This window comes from Notolepis coatsorum (genome assembly GCF_963971535.1).
Source record: "Notolepis coatsorum genome assembly, chromosome: 11".
Lineage (NCBI taxonomy): Eukaryota > Metazoa > Chordata > Actinopteri > Aulopiformes > Paralepididae > Notolepis > Notolepis coatsorum.
In genome coordinates this window covers 63,176,341-63,197,839 of record NC_140175.1, presented here as the reverse complement: position 1 = coordinate 63,197,839, position 21,499 = coordinate 63,176,341, and the positions used below count along the sequence as shown (strand labels likewise).

At 39.6% G+C, this 21,499-nt stretch overlaps 1 protein-coding gene across 1 annotated transcript; it reads left to right on the top strand.

Moving 5' to 3' along the window:
- Positions 1–2,547: 2,547 nt before the first annotated feature.
- On the top strand, positions 2,548–19,882 carry LOC311236367 (myosin heavy chain, fast skeletal muscle-like). The gene is made up of 41 exons (XM_084324023.1): positions 2,548–2,573; positions 3,307–3,350; positions 3,724–3,942; positions 4,035–4,178; positions 4,271–4,427; positions 4,515–4,542; positions 4,622–4,727; positions 5,303–5,395; positions 5,483–5,546; positions 5,627–5,725; positions 5,843–5,946; positions 6,054–6,192; positions 6,306–6,424; positions 9,167–9,316; positions 9,423–9,593; positions 9,687–9,987; positions 10,223–10,287; positions 10,377–10,464; positions 10,595–10,712; positions 10,795–10,918; positions 12,012–12,148; positions 12,532–12,787; positions 12,889–13,131; positions 13,215–13,391; positions 13,471–13,616; positions 13,740–13,830; positions 13,982–14,371; positions 14,460–14,586; positions 14,769–14,887; positions 14,977–15,173; positions 15,268–15,451; positions 15,538–15,703; positions 16,557–16,681; positions 16,815–17,123; positions 17,485–17,688; positions 17,787–17,912; positions 18,108–18,278; positions 19,127–19,231; positions 19,341–19,436; positions 19,544–19,675; positions 19,778–19,882. Exons 3-41 carry the CDS (start codon positions 3,736–3,738, stop codon positions 19,793–19,795), a joined length of 5,796 nt encoding a protein of 1,931 aa, XP_084180149.1. The 5' UTR covers positions 2,548–2,573; positions 3,307–3,350; positions 3,724–3,735; the 3' UTR covers positions 19,796–19,882.
- The last annotated feature ends 1,617 nt before the right edge of the window (positions 19,883–21,499 follow it).

The window sequence follows — 21,499 nt, the reverse complement described above, 5'->3', positions numbered from 1 at the left end:
CATAAATCAAATGTTGCGATGCACAGTGAACAGTGAAACAGTTTAACAGTACTTTTCAGGTAGATTTCTAGCCTGAAATAAGTGTTCCAGTGATCCAGTGAGAACAGTGTATTAAGCCATGAATATATACAATAGATATACAAAGATATACAACTTCAGAGTTTCAAATGTATCTCCAAAAGCTGCATAGTGCTACCCTGGATCCAGTCCCTTGAATCACACCCTTCTGTCTTTTTCCAAATTCTATAATTCTGTGATTCAACTGAAGCGATTCAGAGTGTTGGACCTGTCATTATCTGGACTCGGAGCGGTGGTTGATTGGACACTCCGGAGCTGAGGAATCTGATAGGACCTTTATTAATTTGGCCTGTAAGAAACTTAGTCATTGTGTCATTTGAGGGCTAGCTTCTAGCTAATTACTGTCTGGTATCTTAGCAGTAGCCAAGCTGCAGAGAGAGATAAGTGCAGATCTTTGATGGTATTGTTACATTTTCTGACATGGTAGAATATAATATAGAATTGAATAGAATAGAGTAGAGTACAATAGAAAATATTAGAATAGTCTTTATTGTCATTATACAAGTACAACGAGATTAAGAACTCAACCTTTAAGGTACTACACAATAAGTCAAACTGTACGTCAAATGTATATACTCTCTTTTCTAGACTCTTTTTGTATCACAAACAGTACTGAATTTGCAAATCTGGTATGTCATAAATGTATAGATGTAGCAGTACTGTCTATCTGTAAGCTGTGTATGTCATATATGTTATGATGAATTGAAAATGGGGGACCCTGATGTAAACAAGACGAAAGTCTTTCTCTGGTCTACATCCCCTTAACAATTGTATGTATTGAGCTGTACCGTACTGTACCCATTCTGCAATCTGTTAATAAAGTTTTCAATCAATCAATACACAATTATTAATTACAATTATATTAATGTAACTTTACAACTCTAGCTAGTTTAGTAAGGTGGGGGGGGGGCAATATTATTTTCATTCAACAGGCTTGAGTGATCTAACCCTGTCTGCTAGCTAGAGTATAGGTTATTAGTATATCTTTCAAACCAAGTGCTGCTGATGCCAACCTCCTAACACCTCCCAGGGCCAGGCTCCGGACCTGGGGCGACAGGGCCTTTGCTGCTGCCGCCCCCTCCCTCTGGAATGCCCTCCCCAGCCATATCCGTGATGCAAACACCCTGACATCTTTTAAATCAGCCCTCAAAACCCACCTTTTCTATCTTGCTTTTGACCTCTAATTCTGTCGGTTTTATTTTATTTTGTCATGTATTATTTCTTGTTCTGTTTTTTTTGCCATAGTTTTGTTTCTTCTACCCATGTAAAGCGTCTTTGAACATCTGGAAAAGCGCTATATAAAATAGATGTTGTTATTATTATTAAGTGTGTCTCATTTAATTTATCTATACTTTTACAAAGTGTAGAAAAGTGGTGCTGCCTTTTAGCCTGTTGCTTCACAAATGAGCCACCCTCGGAGCAGTTGGATGACATCATCTGACACAAGAAAATCAACATAGCAGTGAATCGTCTGAACCAAATCTAGAATTATTAAAGGAACTTTGAAAAAGGGAAGCGGGTGATTCAGGGGGCTGGATTCAGGCTAGCGTAGTACACCATTAATTCAAGAATGTTAATTTAAAAAAACATTCTTATGGAGAAACTGTATATATTTGTATATGTACCGCAAATATATATATGCATAGAATATTCCTGCATACCCCTCTATATACTTACTTATACACTTGCATAACCAATAGCTCTGTATGATAGCATGTACAATAATGCTGTATATACCATATATATTTATTCTCACCGCATATCTATCTATCCACACCTCTCTGTACTTACCTGCACATAATCCTTTTACATACTATCTGTAGATACTATATCTATATATGTACATATCCTACTCTTACTAGTTACACTGCTAGCCAGTATGACTACTACCATAATGTCTTTATACGTATCACTGTACATTATATTACAATTCTGTACTTACATCTGATTAGCACTACACTCAGTAGTACTAATTTGTATATTTTGTACCCAGTCTAATCACCTGTACATTGTATATTGCTGTTGCACTTTACTGTTACATTTGCACTCTGGTTGGATGCCAAACTTATTTCCGTTGTATTGTACTTGTGCTGTATAATGACAATAAATTATAATCTAATCTAAATTGCAATTGTTTTGAACTATAATATTCCATAGCATAATATCTCATCTTTGTATGCTCTATTGTAAATGTGCTATGTGGTTTTGATATGATTTGTCTAGCATGAATTGAGCAGCATATCACATATAATAACATCTAAAAGATAAAAGTATATGATCAAGTAAAGGAAATGCAATGGCATATGAGGTAGCTCTACAACAGTAAATGCTGCTGGAAGAAAACAAATGCCCATCACTCATTCATGTAACGTTAAGCCTTTTTGAGAGATGCCCATATTTAGTTTGTGCTTGGCAAGCAGAATGACCTGCATATATATAAGGAGGTTGAGAGGGTGATGAGCCTGCAGGAGTTGACAGGTCTGTTCCAGCTAGTGGTAAGTGACACTGTTCATTCATTGTGAAGGCACTGCATGATGCCTTAGTGCTTGTTGAAAAGTGATTTACTGATGAATAAGCTGACATTAACTTGGTAATCACTAGGGGTGGAACGATTCACAAAACGCACAATTAGGTTCATATCACTGTTTTCGGTTCAGTGGCTCAGAGTATAGTTGAAAAGATTTTTGCTTTATGTAAAACCACAAAGAAAGTCCTCGTGATACCCATCAGATTTTTCTATTTGTTACGGCTGTCTAGCAACAATTGAAAAGACAAGGAGTGCATTCGAATTATTTCCTTTGATGGGAACAATTGTAAGTATTTTGTAAGTCCATTTTAATGTTTAAAACTAGATGTAAATAAAATATTACTATATTTGTCCAGCATAGCAGTTGCCATTGATTCCTTTTTGAAAGTAAACACAGTTTTTACTTTGATAGAATGTGTGCGATGATTCAATCTTCCAAAGTTCAATGAATATAAAAGAACCTTCAGTTTTAGTCTATTTATTGATCAAATAGTCTAGTATAGTTTAAGTCCTTAGTGAATCTCCATCAATTCTACTTCTACATCAATGTTCTGTAATGAGATGCATGGTATTTGTTCTGCAATATCAGTTCTTCACCCACTGGCGATGTGCATGTAATTCTTTGGTAAAATGTACATAATTGTATGTAAGCAAATACTCATCATTTAAGAACTTTTTGAAATATATGTTCTCTCATGTAGGTTGTCCAGTAAACACTTACTCTGTGATTGGTTCTTAGAACAAGGTGAGAATTACTTAAATTTTTTCCTATTACAGAACATCCTATAACACAGTATTTGTGGTGGTTCAGTATAATGTTAGTTTTGATTCCACATACAACAGTAACATGGTCCCAGTTCTGGATGTAGCTTAGTTTGCAAATATTAACATAATGTATTACAGTGGATAACATATATTTATGTATTGGGGGGACATTTGGCAAAAATGTAAAGGATGTTTTATTTAATTTGTAATCTGTAATTTTCTTGCTGTTATGGCCCATGACTGAAAAATGTATTGACTGTACTGTAAACACTGCAAAATACGCTCTGATCAGACTACAATGAACAAGACATCCACTTCAGACGAGAGTCAAATTTTATTGTATTTGTCTGCAGAAAACCGCCACCATGAGCACAGATGCGGAGATGGCCATTTACGGCAATGCCGCCATGTACCTCCGTAAGCCAGAGAGGGAGAGACTTGCAGCTCAGACCTTACCCTTTGATGCTAAGTCTGCTGCTTACGTGGCTGATGTTAAGGAGCTGTACCTCAAATGTACCATCCTGAAGAAAGACGGTGGCAAAGTCACTGTCAAAGTGCATGACACTCAGGAGGTAAATTAACTGAAGTGTTTCATATAGAATTCAAGGCAATGTGACTTAGAGATGAGTCAGAGATCAACTGAAATTGTGTTTCTTTATTTCAGGAGAAGACGGTTAAGGAGGCAGATGTTTCCCCTATGAACCCTCCCAAGTACGACAAAATTGAGGACATGGCCATGATGACCCATCTCAGTGAAGCCACTGTGTTGTATAACCTCAAAGAGCGTTATGCCGCATGGATGATCTACGTAAGATATTCTCAAATGAGTAAAAGGTACAATATTAAATAATGACCCTTATGTAAATGTTCCTAAACTCTAAACTCTCTCGTAACCTTCAGACCTACTCTGGGCTGTTCTGTGCCACTGTGAACCCCTACAAGTGGCTCCCAGTGTACGACCAGTCTGTTGTAAATGCCTACAGAGGCAAGAAGCGTATGGAGGCCCCACCCCACATCTTCTCTGTCTCTGACAATGCCTTTCAGAACATGCTTACTGGTATGTGCTGGTCAAAAAAATTCTATGAATTATTATGTTTAGTTTTGGTTAAAGATAATAAATATGTCTTTGCTTTACATTTCACAGATAGGGAGAACCAGTCTATTCTGATCACGTAAGTCTCTCGTCTATTGATCTTCAAAAATATCAATATAATAAAATTATCGATTATTAATCAATGTAACTATACACAGTGGAGAATCTGGTGCCGGAAAGACTGTGAACACCAAGCGTGTCATCCAGTACTTTGCCACAATCTCTGTGGGTGGAGAGAAGAAAGCGGAAGCTGGAAAGATACAGGTAAATTACTGAGTAAATATTCTGCAACCGGAAAACACAGAAAGATGAACAAAGGGTAGACATTTTGTATATGAATGTTAAATGTGAAACTTTTCTTTTTTTTAACAAATGTTTTTTATTTTCCCTTTTTTAACACACAACTAGACAAACAATACATTAATAGTAGAAATCTATGATAAATCACAGGACAATGACCGACATAATAATAACAATAATGACAGTCCAGTAATTAAATCAAAATAAATGTAGATTGAAAGACATAAAAATAATAAATACAATACAATACAATACAATACAATACAATACAATACAATACAATACATATGCTCTTGCCTCGCTCTTCATCACTCTTTCCTTCCCCTTCCCTCCTCCTCCCCCCCCCCCCCCCCCCCCCCCCCCCCCCCCCCCCTCAGGACCCCCTTTTGGACTATACATCCACTATTCCAATTAACATCAGGGATTACAAGTTCATATGCTACCCTTTATCTTCTCCACCACATCTAACCAGATTGCTATCCTGGTTTCATTAACACCTAAAATTCGTGCGGTAGGTAAATGTGAAACTTGAATTATAGGGCTCACTGGAGGATCAGATCATTGCAGCCAATCCCTTGCTGGAGAGTTATGGTAATGCAAAGACCGTCAGGAATGACAACTCCTCTCGCTTTGTAAGTTGAATATTTAATTTTCTATCAAATATTACTTTGGCATTACTTGGTTATAAAATAATAACACTGTTGTGGTCTTCTGAAAAGGGTAAATTCATCAGAATCCACTTCCTCCCAACTGGCAAACTGTCCAGTGCTGATATTGAAACATGTAAGTATAACATTCACATACTAAATAAAAAAAGTGACATTATTAGTAGGCTAGATATAAATTATGACCAAACCTAATAGACCTGCTGGAGAAGTCCAGAGTGACCTTCCAGCTTCCAGATGAGAGAGGCTACCACATCTTCTACCAGATGATGACCAACCACAAGCCTGAAATCATTGGTAAGCTGAATAACTGATGAGACAGTAACTAATGTAAATGATCATACTTAGTCCATAATCACAGGAAGAAAAGCCGATCCAGTCTAACGTATTTGATTCTATGTGTTTCCACACCAGAAATGACTCTCATCACCAACAACCCCTATGACTTCCCCATGTGCAGTCAGGGTCAGATCACTGTGGCCAGCATTAATGACAATGAGGAGCTGGATGCCACTGATGTGACTGATTTTTTTTTATCACCTATCATTTATTATATGCTATCAGTTGTTAAGTAATGTATTTTCTATAGTATTCTTAATTCATTTCAACAACCTTTTGCATACAGGATGCTATTGACATTCTGGGCTTCACTGGTGAGGAGAAGAATTATATCTGGAAGCTGACTGGTGCTGTGCTTCACCATGGCAACATGAAGTTTAAGCAGAAGCAGCGTGAGGAGCAGGCTGAGCCTGATGGCAATGAGGGTCAGTATTAACTTTGGCATGAAATTATTTAAAATAAGTAAAATATGTATTTTCTATTATGCTAAGTTGTATTTCCTACATTGATCGACATTTATTTTATGTAACTTTTGCAGAAGCTGACAAAATCGCCTACCTTTTGGGCCTGAACTCTGCTGACATGCTGAAGGCTCTGTGCTACCCCAAAGTGAAGGTTGGAAACGAGTATGTCACCAAGGGACAGACTGTGAATCAGGTTAGTAATATAGTACATTCTTCTCTCTTCCATGAATCTCACTCACAGATCATAATCAATAGGTTGCTCTTATAGGTAAGCAACACATAAAGGTATAATAAATAAATAAATAAATAAATAAATAGGGTGTAAAAAATAAACTGCTGTGTTCCCTTTTTGGCCATTTCTCCCATTTACCACACAAAGGTGAAGGTGAAAGTGAAATCAGCCTTTGTACAGGGGATTTGGATTGCCTGGTTAGATTTGGAGACAGTCTAATCTCCTTCATAGCATACACTAGTTTGTCCTTTTTTCACAGCCTAATGTTGGCGGGTATAGATTTAAAGGTGCTATAGATCAGTGTTTCTCAACTGGTGGGTCGCGACCCAAAAGTGGGTCGCAGGGCCATTGTGAGTGGGTTGCGGATGTATGTGTAAAAAAATAAGACAATGCAGAGAAACAGATTGGACATTGAGCATGACCTCAGAGTTGCTTTGTCTACCATCACCCCAGACTTTGAGACTCTTGTCAGGAGCAAACAACATCCCCAGTTATCCCATTAGTTCCCTGGGATGTTAAGCTAAGAAGTCTGCTAAGAAGCATATATTATTTAATATTATTATTATTATTATTATTATTATTATTATTATTATTATTATTATTATTATTATTATTATTATTATTATTATTTGATTGTGTTTTTATCCCTAGTTGCACTTTTGTTGCAACCCCAATTATCCCATTAGTTCCCCCAAACTTACTGTAGGTCTGTTATGTTAAGCTAAGAAGTCTGCTAAGAAGCATAATTATTTATTATTATTATTATTTTATTTCATTGGGTTTTTAGCCCAATAGTTGCACTTTTTAGTGTTTATTTCATGTTTTTAACAGTGCATGACAGATTGTGTATTACTCCAAAAAAAATCTTTTGAAATAAATCATAGTGGTTAAAGAATTTGGGTTGCGAGGCTAGACCAGTTGAGAACCACTGCTATAGATAACATTCAGGCACTAGATGTTGCACTACTAGAGCACCAGCATGTTATTTATCCAATCAGATGCATTCCACGTGGGGAAATGGGAAGTAGGGAGGAGATACATGCATGCAACATGTAAACAATAACGTTAATTTTGGAACTGCCAATCAACAAAAAAATTCACCTTTCCGCACCTTTCTAAACGCTGTATTATAATTATTTTAATGACTTTTACTCTACATACAAATCTTATCTATAGCACCTATACAAAATTGTGTCAATTAAAAGGCTGACCTGCGTGATCACATGGCTTTGTTTAGAAAGTTTGGTTCATTCATCAGTTGACAATGTGGACCATAACCAAACCTTTTGATTCTGACCATTTCATACAAACTTAGGTGTGAAATTCCCCTAAATGTTTATTTGTTGGACAGCCTTAAACTGTGTCATATTCTCTTGAGATTGATCCACTAACATCAGTATGTTACTTCATAAATTACTGTTTACCTGCTGCTTTGATAAACCCACTTTCTGTTTTAGTCAATTGAAGGGGACCATTTGGAGTTTACATGTTGGCATCTACATACACAAAAATAATAATAATAAACAGTTCAAAATGTTTACATACAATACAGTAGTAACAGTATTGTGCAATAATAACAAAATCAAGCTAAACAACTACAGGTTTTTACAGTGGATCAGACATCTAAAACATTCAAGAGAACTACATTTTAGGTCAAGTGGCAACCAATTCCATGATGCCACTGCATCAATACAAATCCTCAAAGCTTTCCATGTTCAGTCTGAGCGGGTTCTGTTTGGACCAGTATTCCAGTGCAACATAGATGAGATATAGGATGGTAGATTAAAGAGCAGAGCTTTGGGCGCCCCAGTGGCGAACCACATAACGCGCTGAGTCGCGGCATGGCCGACCCGGGTTCGATTCCCGAACCAGTCGTTATTTGCCGAATGTCTTCCCCCCCACGTCTTCCCCCCCACTCTGTCTCCCGTTCCTCCTCTCTCTCTCTCTACTGGACTGCCCAGTAGAAAAAAAGCGATAAACGCCAAAAAATAAATCTTAGAAGAAAAAAAAAGAGCAGAGCTTTATAAATGTACAGATACCAATGATTATCACATCTGTCAGTTAGTGAAGACCAACCAACCTTATTATACACGTACAAAATACAGTGGTGACTGTTGTAGCCATCATTGGTAATAAACCTCAGGGCAGAGTGGTATACAGAGTCTAAGTGGCTGAGTGTGGTGACAGCAGCGTGTCTGTAAATTACATACAGTAGTCCAGAAAGTTGAATCAATAATCCTTTTTTTGGGTGCCAGGGTGGCGCACCATGTAACGCACTGTGGTGCAACACGGCCGTCCCGGGTTCGACTCCCTGACCCGGCGACCTTTGTTCCTCTCTGCCGGACTTGTCCAATAAAGCCAATAAAAATCTACCAAAAACATAATCTTTAAAAACAGAAAAGAAAAATCTACAGAACAAGGGGAAGTTGGCTTTGTTTCTATACAGAAAGACAATCTTTTGTCACAATTTGCTAGATAGGATATTTGTATTCTGTGACCCTTTCTATATTTGAACCATTTACAGTTGAAATATGTAGGTTATCGTAGTCTATGTTTTTGGATCTTGAGAAGACCATGCATTTAGTTTTATTCACATTTAAGACCAGTTTGAGGTTTATAAGAGCTTTCTGGAGGGCATTAAAAAAAAGCTGCAGAAATCTGGCTATGCTTACAATAATTCATGCAAATCACCACTTTCTTCAGGTCCATAACTCTGTGAGTGCCCTGGCCAAGTCCATCTATGAGAGGATGTTCTTGTGGATGGTCATCCGTATCAACCAGATGCTGGACACCAAGATGCCAAGGCAGTTCTTCATTGGTGTGCTGGACATTGCTGGTTTTGAGATATTTGATGTATGTATGCATTCATTAATGATAAAAAATAAATGGCTGTGTCATTTTATGATAAGACTTTTTTAAGAAATGTTGGAGATAAGGCTAATGCTTTTTCCACTGACAGTTCAACACCTTGGAACAGCTGTGCATCAACTTCACCAATGAGAAACTGCAACAGTTCTTCAACCACCACATGTTTGTTCTGGAGCAAGAGGAGTACAAGAAGGAGGGTATTATCTGGGAGTTCATTGACTTCGGCATGGACTTGGCTGCCTGCATTGAGCTCATTGAGAAGGTACAGCATTATGTTGTGACTTAATTAATACAATGATTCTTAATTTGCCACAACAGTGTCTCTATGGTGACTCTCTTTTCCACTTTTATAAAGCCCATGGGCATCTTCTCCATCCTGGAAGAGGAGTGCATGTTCCCCAAGGCTGATGACACTACCTTCAAGAACAAGCTGTATGACCAGCATCTTGGCAAGAGCAAAGCATTTGAGAAGCCCAAGCCTGCCAAAGGCAAAGCTGAGGCCCACTTCTCCCTGGTGCACTACGCTGGAACTGTGAATTATAACATCGGTGGATGGTTGGACAAGAACAAGGATCCACTGAACGATTCCGTGATCCAGCTTTACCAGAAGTCTTCAGTTAAACTGATGCCTGTACTGTATCCCGTTGTTGTTGAAGGTACAATATCAATGAATAAAATGTACTTTAAGTGTTATTTACATTTTGTTATTGATTTAAGTGCTTTGTTTTCCCTCAACTTTCAAATATCCTCTTTTTCAAACAAAATGTCTCCTCAGTGCTATCAATTAAATCACATGCATTGTCTAACAGAAATGTCTGGCATAATCATGATCATGATCATAATCAGATAATGTTGAATCTATAAAGTGATGATGTATTATCAAATCAACAGAGAAGGGAGGCAAGGGAGGCAAGAAGAAGGGTGGCTCCATGCAGACTGTGTCCTCCCAGTTCAGGGTAAGATGTAACAATAACACAGAAAATATAATAAATAAAAATATTTGCTTTTCATGAATAATGGATTTGGTTTTGATATGTATCTACAGGAGAATTTGGGCAAGCTGATGACCAACTTGAGGAGCACCCATCCTCACTTTGTGCGTTGCCTGATTCCCAATGAGTCAAAGACTCCAGGTATGCTGACAGCTACAGTAACATACGTTCTGTGTGTTTTTATGATGTCCTTCAGTGACTTAGTGTAGCGTAGTAATGGATCATTACATTGTCATGCTAATCATGACCTTTTCATCTCTACACTCTGTAGGTCTGATGCAGAACTTCCTGGTTATCCACCAGCTGAGGTGTAATGGTGTACTGGAGGGTATCAGAATCTGCAGAAAGGGATTCCCCAGCAGAATCCTCTATGCTGACTTCAAGCAGAGGTATTAACTTTCAACAAGCTCTGAAGTTCACAACTATATATATATAAAGTGCTGAACATGACCATGAACTCTTTCACAAAAGGTACAAAGTACTGAATGCCAGTGTCATCCCTGAGGGTCAGTTCATGGACAACAAGAAGGCCTCTGAGAAGCTGCTTGGGTCAATTGATGTGAATCAAGATGAGTACAAGTTTGGACACACCAAGGTAAAGAACATTTAAAAAAATATATATATATAAAAAAATATAAAAATAAAATGTCCACAACCAGGGCTTGAACCAGCAGTCTCTGCAGGTAGAGACAAGACAAGTGCATTCACCACTACAATACCACCACATGTTCCACTTATGTTAAAGTTCTAAGATTCGATTAACGGTTATGGTTAGGGTATAAAGTTAGATTTGAATAAGGGTTAGATCAACGGTTAAGTCAAGTCAAGTCAAGAGTTTTATTTGTCACAGCATACAAGCATACAGTGAAATGCGGGAGGTCATGCCTGCAGCGATTGTGCAATAATACAAGTAATAAGTATAAGACATAACAGGTATAATGTACGTTATGTTAGGGTTAGGGTTATCATTTATCATATATTGGGATTAAAATTATAATATTGTAATTTTGTTGCACACAATTCTGCTATCTAAATAGATTATTACAACCACATATTTTCAGACATATCTCAAATTGAGATCTTCAATATTTGAGGGGATGTTATTTGTAAATAATACTTTTGGTTTGATATCACACTTTACATTAGCATGCATTACTGCAATGTGTTGCTACTGAACATACAGCAAGTAATATAATATAATCACATTGCACTTCATTGTGAGTAACTGTCAATATGGAGTTTCACAACACTGCTAAGGTTCATCCTATTTGATGAAGTATAGTAACTTTTGTACTGCATATTAATGTCATTGTAATGATGTCCTGGGATGTTACTCCATTTTCAGTTGTACGTCAAGTACACTTTTGTCACCAGAAACTAAGCTATGGGTTACTGACAAACACCTTTTAATTTTTAATGCATGAAGCTTGAACATATGAATGAACCTTCTTTATGATTAATGTTTTGCATATGACCATGGTATCAGTAAGATGATGCCCTTTGAGGTGTATGTTAAAAAAAATATTATGAACTCAACAGAGGTGACCTGCTTATTGTTGGTGGTCCTTAGTCATCCATTGAAATTGTAGAACACCTTGTGTATGCACAAGAAAAACATCAAACTTAATTTGACATCATGGTTTAAAAGTCTTGTGATTGTAATGGCATATTTATCATCTCATAATCAGGTGTTCTTCAAAGCTGGTCTGCTGGGTGTCCTTGAGGAGATGAGAGATGATAAGCTGGCTATCCTGGTCACTATGACTCAGGCTCTTTCCCGTGGTTACGTCATGAGAAAGGAGTTTGTGAAGATGATGGAGAGAAGGCATGTTGAAAACCGCCAATTGTAATAGATGATTATTTTAAAGAAACATTCTAACATTTTGGAAAATACCCTTATTTGGCATCTTCCACAGAGTCGGACAAGAAGATTGATATCAATGTCATATCTGTGAGTGTTGTACATTGTATTTCTTCACTTTTGATGAAGGCTAAGCTAGGCTAGCTGCTCCCTATTGCTTCCAGTCTTTATGCTAAGCTAGGCTAGCATGCACCTGGATCTCTCTGAGGCTACTGGACAGAAGAGATTAAACTGATTATCTTGTCTGACTCTGGGGAAGATGGTAAACGAGTGCATTTCTGAAGGTGTTGGAGTGTTCCTTTAAGTACAATCCTAAAATAATTTTGTTAACAACTCTTTCTCCATAGGGAATCAATTTTCGCCATCCAGTACAACATACGCTCTTTCGTGAATGTCAAACACTGGCCATGGATGAAGTTGTACTTTAAGGTCAAACCTCTTCTGAAGAGTGCTGAGACTGAGAAGGAGCTGGCTAACATGAAGGAGAACTATGAGAAGATGAAGACCGACCTGGCCACTGCTCTGGCTAAGAAGAAGGAGCTGGAAGAGAAGATGGTGTCTCTTCTCCAAGAGAAGAATGATCTGTCTCTGCTAGCGGCATCTGTAAGTAGACGTCAACTGTATAGAAACCTTGCTCACATTGCATACATTTTGTGATATGAATGTTGACACATTTGCCCTTTTTCTCTATTTTTGTCAACTAGGAAACAGATAATCTGTCAGATGCTGAGGAGAGATGTGAAGGACTTATCAAGAGTAAGATCCAGCTTGAGGCAAAAGTCAAAGAGACAGCTGAGAGACTGGAAGATGAGGAGGAAATGAATGGTGAACTGACTGCCAAGAAGAGGAAACTGGAGGATGAATGCTCTGAGCTCAAGAAGGACATTGATGACCTGGAGCTCACCTTGGCCAAAGTGGAGAAGGAAAAACATGCCACTGAGAACAAGGTTCATACATATTCTTTCTGGCTAACATATCAAACAATAACAGGACAATCATTAATTTATGATGATTCGTTTTCCTTATTCAGGTGAAGAACCTGACTGAGGAGATGGCCGCTCAGGATGAGAGCGTTGCTAAGCTGACAAAGGAGAAGAAAGCCCTCCAAGAGGCACATCAGCAGACTCTTGATGACCTGCAGGCAGAGGAAGACAAAGTCAACACTCTGACCAAGGCCAAGACCAAGCTTGAGCAGCAAGTGGACGATGTGAGTTATGAGTGAGATTGAATTGTTGCTGAAAATTTTTAATTGAAATCATTGACAATTTTTTTTGTTAAATGTGTAGGTTGAAGGTTCTCTTGAGCAAGAGAAGAAGCTCCGCATGGACCTTGAGAGAGCCAAGAGGAAGCTTGAAGGTGACCTGAAACTGGCTCAAGAATCCATCATGGATCTGGAGAATGACAAGCAGCAGTCCGATGAGAAAATCAAAAAGTAATGTAGATTGGGTTTCACCTGTACATTTTCTTTCATCCATGACAGAATGTGTCATGCGTTAAAGGATGTGGTGAAACCACTCTGAAATGACACTATGCTGTTCCTTTATGACTCTTACAGGAAGGACTTTGAAACTTCCCAGCTGCTTAGCAAGATTGAGGATGAGCAGTCCCTGGGTGCTCAGCTTCAGAAGAAGATCAAGGAGCTCCAAGTGTGTAATGTTTTATATTAACTTTGTACAACAGCTTGGCTACACACTCAATTCTGATTATTATTCCTTGAACTACTGTAACTACTACTACTAATGCAAATGTGAATTAAATGTTTCAGACTAACGTTGCACATGAACATTATTTTTAAAGGCTCGTATTGAGGAGCTGGAGGAAGAGATTGAGGCTGAACGTGCTGCTCGTGCCAAGGTTGAGAAGCAGAGAGCTGACCTCTCCAGGGAACTGGAGGAGATCAGTGAGAGGCTTGAGGAGGCTGGTGGAGCCACTTCTGTTCAGATTGAGATGAACAAGAAGCGTGAGGCTGAGTTCCAGAAGATGCGTCGTGACCTTGAGGAGTCCACCCTGCAGCATGAAGCCACCGCTGCTGCTCTCCGCAAGAAGCAGGCTGACAGTGTTGCAGAGCTGGGAGAGCAGATCGACAACCTCCAGCGTGTCAAGCAGAAGCTGGAGAAGGAGAAGAGTGAATACAAGATGGAGATTGATGACCTCTCCAGCAACATGGAAGGTGTTGCTAAGTCCAAGGTACACTTATTTATTAAGTTGCCATGAAATCACAAATAGAAAATATTTGTATGAAAAAATACTCAACCTTTCCAATATGAATTAACAGGGAAATCTTGAGAAGATGTGCCGCAGCCTTGAAGACCAACTTAGTGAACTGAAGGCCAAGAACGATGAGAATGTGCGACAGTTAAATGATATGAGCGGTCAGAGAGCAAGACTCCAGACTGAGAATGGCAAGTCTTCTATTTTTTTTTCTCTATTTTTGAGATGTACAACTTTTCTGAACTGTGACATTCATTTATATTCTCACTGTGACATGATTTGTCCATGGGCTTGGGCCCCACTCATGGCCGCTTGCAGTTATACATATACATCGTCCCAAATTGATCTAAAATCTATCTAATCCCAAAACCAGGTGAGTTTGGTCGTCAGCTGGAGGAGAAAGAATCTTTTGTCTCCCAGTTGACCAGAGGAAAGCAGGCCTTCACTCAGCAGACTGAGGAGCTAAAGCGGCAGGTTGAGGAGGAGGTTAAGGTGAGGAATATTTAAAAAAGAAAAAAAACACTGTAGACTTGATTTTCAAATTATTGTTATCCTTTATTCAACTCTTCTGATTTGTATAGGCTAAGAATGCCCTTGCCCATGGTGTTCAATCAGCCCGCCATGATTGTGACCTTCTGAGGGAGCAGTTTGAGGAGGAGCAGGAGGCCAAGGCTGAGCTGCAGCGTGGAATGTCTAAGGCCAACAGTGAGGTAGCCCAGTGGAGGGCCAAGTATGAAACTGATGCTATCCAGCGCACAGAGGAGCTTGAGGAGGCAAAGTAAGTCAATATGGTTATTTTCTTCTGCCCATCTTAACAATAATTGTTTTTTTTATGTTACATGACATGATTTAATTTAACAACTGTTCACCAGGAAAAAGCTGGCAGCACGCCTTCAGGAGGCTGAGGAGCAGATTGAGGCTGTGAACTCCAAGTGTGCCTCTCTGGAGAAGACCAAACAGAGACTCCAGGGTGAGGTGGAGGACCTCATGATTGATGTGGAGAAGGCCAATGGTCTGGCTGCCAACCTTGACAAGAAGCAGAGGAACTTTGACAAGGTACATTGATAATAATTACCTTAACTAAGGAAATGTCAATGTTAGCCTCCAAAGACTAGGTTACATTTCTTAAAATTACTTTTCAGGTCCTGGCAGAGTGGAAGCAGAAGTTCGAGGAGGGCCAGGCAGAGCTGGAAGGAGCTCAGAAAGAGGCTCGTTCTCTCAGCACTGAGCTGTTCAAGTTGAAGAACTCCTATGAGGAGGCCCTGGATCAGCTGGAGACCCTGAAGCGCGAGAACAAGAACCTGCAGCGTGAGTGATGTTTTGACCACATCAATGTGGGGTATAGATGGAATATATTATTTGGAATTTTCTTAACCCACTGTAATATTGGAATATAGATTTGTTTTAGTCCAGTGTTTACAACATTATCAACATAAATAAACATTTTACAGCCACAAAATACCGCAAATACAGTTTAAAAACTCACCTGTTACCTCTTGTAGTCCTTTTGTATCAAGAGCTCATTTACATGTAATCAAACAGACAATAAAAGCATGTCTCCATTCGTATTCCTTGGTTGTGGCAAGGAAACTATAAAAGAAGGATGGGTCATTATGTCAGAATACCAGCGCTCTATGCTCTGCTTGGTGCCAGACTTTTGTTTAAATATACAAGATATGTGAAGAAATATACATCAACCAATATATCAAACGTTAGCTAGTTAACAATGCAGCAGATTGCAGATGATTCTGACATCCGAGGTAATAACCTGTTTAAATGACAGGTCATAAACAACCTCATTCAACTCAATGTTGGTCAAACTAAAAGTTTTCACACTTGGCACCAATTTGCGTTCACGCACTACACAGTGACGTAATGACCCTTCTTTCTTTAATAGTTTCCTTGGTTTTTGATGGCTGGGCTACGCATTAATTTACACGTGGATGTCTGATTGGGTCACTGGACAAAGCTCTGTCCAGTTGAGGTTGAACTTGGGGTTGGAGAGAAGGCAGGCTGTGGTAGATCTGATGGACCAAGAGGGTTTTTAGGGGGAGAGGGGGAGGCCCCTATTTGAATGAATATGATGACAAACCCAGAGGAATACACTTGCTATGAAAGCTACAATGTTGTGTTTCTCGTCATTGTTTTGTGGTATCTACAGAGGAGGTCTCAGACCTGACTGAACAGATTGGTGAGTCTGGAAAGAGCATCCATGAGCTGGAGAAGGCCAAGAAGACAGTGGAAACTGAGAAATCAGATATCCAGATGGCCCTTGAGGAAGCTGAGGTAAAGGTTCTCCTGGAGAGCTCAACCTCATGATTCCAATGTGATTTTGGTTGAATTAAAGTTTTACAAATGATCAAAGAATGGACATTGCCTTCAAAAGTCAACCAGGACTATATTCTGTACACATTTCTAGGGAACTTTGGAACATGAAGAGTCTAAGATTTTGCGTGTGCAACTGGAGCTCAACCAGATTAAGGGTGAGGTTGACAGGAAGCTGGCAGAGAAGGATGAGGAGATGGAGCAGATCAAGAGGAACAGCCAGAGGGTGATTGACTCCATGCAGAGCACTCTGGACTCTGAGGTCAGGAGCAGGAATGATGCCCTGAGAATCAAGAAGAAGATGGAGGGAGACCTGAATGAGATGGAGATCCAGCTGAGTCATGCCAACCGCCAGGCGGCTGAGGCCCAGAAGTCACTGAGGAATGTTCAGGGACAGTTCAAGGTACTGAATCTTTGTATTTACTTGTATTTAGAGGTCTGTCATATACAGTATATCAACATTTGCCTTTCATATTTAGGATTACTGATTAAATACAACATGCAGAGGATCATATTTTTAAGTACAGCTGTTGTGCATGTGCCTTCCAGTGCTATTGCAATATTAAAACACCAGTCCAGTTTACACAACTCCCACTCACTAATTAACTAGGTTAACAAGGTAAAATTATGACACTTGCCTGACATGATGTATAAAAGAGGCACTCCAAATAAATGGCTGTCTGGACCATTAAAGCATGAAAGCTGCCATCTTTAGTGTTGTATAGCCAAATTGTCATTTATATGTCACCATCTTTTAACATTAGGATGCCCAACTGCACCTTGATGATGCTCTCAGAGCACAGGAAGACCTGAAGGAGCAGGCTGCCATGGTTGACCGTAGAAATGGACTCATGTTGGCTGAGATCGAGGAGTTGAGAGCTTGTCTGGAGCAGGCAGAGAGAGGCCGCAAAGTGGCTGAGCAGGAACTGGTGGACGCCTGTGAGCGTGTTGGACTGCTGCACTCTCAGGTAAACAAATACAATTATGTCATCACTATTCTTTTTATTAATTAATTAATTTGGATTATGTGTGCATCATATTAGTCATCTGTATTTATTTATTTTAGAACACAAGCCTTTTGAACAGCAAGAAGAAGCTTGAGACTGACCTGGTCCAAGTCCAGGGTGAAGTAGATGACAGTGTTCAGGAAGCCAGGAATGCAGAGGAGAAGGCCAAGAAGGCCATCACTGATGTAGGTTTACATTTCATATGATAGTTTCTTCATGGCCAAGAAGGCCATCACTGATGTGGCTTTACATTTCATTAGCTTGTTTCGTTATAGTCAAGAAGGCCATCACTGATGATTTGGTTTCTTCATGTCATTTCAGACAACAATGTGACATTTTCTCATGACATTTCTAGTGAATACAAATCATGTCTCTTCTAGGCTGCCATGATGGCTGAGGAGCTGAAGAAGGAGCAGGACACCAGCTCTCACCTGGAGAGGATGAAGAAGAACCTGGAAGTCACAGTCAAGGACCTGCAGCACCGCCTGGATGAGGCTGAGAATCTGGCCATGAAGGGGGGCAAGAAGCAGCTCCAGAAACTGGAATCCAGGGTAAGAGAAAATAATAGCCATATGTCAATATATATATATATATATATATATATATATATATTAGGACCATTTAGGACCAGTGTATTCTTTTTAATTTTTTTTTTAATTATCTTTTTCCGTTTTTCTCCCCTCCCAATGTTAGTCGTTATGCCAATTCCCAATCCCCTTCCTGGTCGTTGCGCACTCTACCCCCTACCGTCGGTCTGGGAGGGCGGAGACTATCACATGCTTCCTCCGACACATGTGTACCGAGCCCACCACTTCTTTTCACCTGGCAGCGCGGACTCTCACTGGGAGAGTGTAATGTGGGGAAGGTCACACTACCTCTCTTAGATCCTTCCCTCGCTGTGCAGGCGCCCCGACCGAACTGTAGGAGTCGCTATCCACAACAACCCAGACCCACCCACCGGCTTCCCTCCCGCCGACTCTGCCAATTGAGCCAGTATGACGGCCGGCCAAGCCGGAAGCAACGCTGACAGCTGGATTCGATACCAGTGTCTCTTGCGTTGGTGACGAGCGCCTTGTCCGCTGCGCCACCCAGCCGCCTGGACCAGTGTATTCTTAATACAGGGTTCCTGCATGTTTCAACAAGTATTTTAAGACCACTTTGAATAGAATATAATACTTATTTCACAGCCATAATGGCAGAAAGGTAAGAAGGACTTTGCTAGAAGTCATTCCATAAGAATTGTTGGGGGGAACTGATTACTATCACGTACTGTTTTCTTTGCAGCCCAGCCATTTTCCCAAAAGCGAAGTTATTGTAACATAGAAGTAACCTCCTAATCCAATATATTTTAATAATAATACCCCATGGTAACCCTGTAATGTCTGATTAAATGATATAGGTGCGTGAGCTGGAAGGAGAGGTTGATGCTGAGCAGAGACGTGGAGCAGATGCTATTAAAGGTGTCCGCAAGTATGAGAGGAGAGTGAAGGAACTCACCTACCAGGTATGTCATGTTCACATTCATGACAAGTTGTGAACAGCAGTGTTCCTTCTGGCTGAAGGAGAATAATGTTGTTGATTCGTTTGAATTGGTGTTTTCATGCTTCAATTAGACTGAGGAGGACAAGAAGAATATTGCCAGGCTGCAGGATCTGGTCGACAAGCTGCAGCTCAAGGTGAAGTCTTACAAGAGGCAGGCTGAGGAAGCGGTGAGTTTTTTATTAAGAAGAAATTCTGTATCTACTTCTTTTCTTCTATTTTCATTCTACTCTTACTGTAGCAATCATAAGTAATATGATATATGAATATTTCACAGGAAGAGCAGGCAAATACTCACCTGTCCAAGTCCAGGAAGGTTCAGCATGAGCTGGAGGAGGCTGAGGAACGTGCTGATGTTGCTGAGTCCCAGGTCAACAAGCTGAGAGTCAAGAGCCGCGAGGCTGGCAAGGTAAATGCAAATATTTTAACATTAATGCAGTGAATTTTAAGTGTGATATTAGTTCAAACATTATATTGGATATAGTCTAAATATCGTTGTTATCATTCACAGGGAAAAGAAGCTGAATAACTCTGCTAATCCAACACATTCATAACAAGTCATACAATATGACTACATTGTGCTATGTATTCCAATAAATGTTGGTATAAAAACATATATTTTGTTATCCTTTGTTTCATTACTGTTAAAAAAAACGATTTTCTATTTGTTCTGGTTTTGAAGCTTCCCAGTGAGCAGCAGTTAAGAGTTACTGTAAGTGAAGAATTGCAGTGACCAACAGTGGCTGTTCTTCATGGAAAGTACTTTTGTACCTTGGCCTTCACAAGGCTGACTATTCTGGCAATGGTCATTTGAGCTTTTGTTGGCAGATCCTTTGATCTTTGTCAGCAAATCCACAATAATGAGGCAACATGTTTTTTTTGTTTAGTTTTATTTCAAAAGCACATTTAAAACATCTGTAGTTGCACCAAAGTGCTGTACATACTGTATAAATTGCACTATAATAAAACACAGTAAAACAGATTACTGCAATACAAATACGACAAATATAACGACAAGTAAGATTAAAAAATAAGGCATCGAAAAATACACAACATAAAACAGGGTAGGTGTGAGAACAGACTATCAAGACCAAAAAAAGCTCAGTTTAAAAGCTAAAAGGCCTGGGTAAACAGGTAGGTTTTTAACCTGGATTTAAAGGCAGACAGAGACACAGCTTTGGGGCAACAACTGCAAAGGCACGGTTGCCCTTGGAGGGACCACCAGAAGAGAGTGACTGGAGGACCTATGCGATCTAAGAGCAACGTGGGGGGAGAGGAGATCCATTAAATAAGTGGGAGCCAGGCCCTTGAGGGCTTTGAAAGAATAAGACTGTAGAATGGATCCTGTACTGGACTGGGAGCCAGTGAAGGGAAGCTAAAACTGGGGTGATGTTGTCTTTCGTTTTAGTGAGTCATTCTACTCATGACCATTGTGGTCTGCCATGGAGCACACATGGCGCACAATCATGAGGCAGAAATAGCTTCCTAAGTACTGTAGTTTGCATTAGGCTATTGTTTCCTTGCTTTGGTTTTTATTATGTCCCCAAACGACGGTGTCGGGATGTTATGGATTCACCCTGACCGTCGCAGCAGATCCTTCATGTGAACACGATAACTCAAATAGCTCTCATTGAAATCTTTTCAAATTTGTAATGTATTGTTACAGTTGATGTTGTTGTTGAAAATGTAAAATAAAAAAGAAATGATCAAAAAGAAAATGTATAGTGCACATCCATGACCCAGAGAGGAAAAACTCTCTTGACGTTGTTGACCCCATGACCTTTCTTCTAGTGCCACCTTCAGGCCAAACTACCAATTTTAGAATTTGTGTATCAAATATGCTGTGCACATTCATGACAGCAAAAAACAAGCCTACCGATATTGGTGACTCCATGACAAAATGTGTGTATTTCCTGCTCTAGTAGTCATAGTCATGAAATTGGTATCCAATGGAAAACTAACTTGTCATATGAAGTCTGCTGTAGTGTTTGGGTCCTGGACTTATTGATTACCTTGTATCCATTAGATTATACTCTATAATCATTGATTGGTTTGGAGCGCTGGGTACAGCTGGGTCCAGAAAGCTTGGGGCACCCACCAATGTTTTGTGTCATAATGTTAGATTATAAATCAGATTATCAACCTCTTCTGAAGTTCATAAATTATTTTGCTAAGGTGTAATTGAAATATCCCAAATGTACTGGCAACACAAACACAGGTCTCTTTAAATTCA

Bases quoted from the DNA above. Each gene is read 5' to 3' on its own strand.
- LOC311236367 (XM_084324023.1), top strand. From the start codon at position 3,736: ATGAGCACAGATGCGGAGATGGCCATTTACGGCAATGCCGCCATGTAC. The intron at 13,392-13,470 runs GTGAGTTATGAG...TTAAATGTGTAG, and splicing joins TTGAGCAGCAAGTGGACGAT to GTTGAAGGTTCTCTTGAGCA. The intron at 19,437-19,543 runs GTGAGTTTTTTA...AATATTTCACAG, and splicing joins AGAGGCAGGCTGAGGAAGCG to GAAGAGCAGGCAAATACTCA.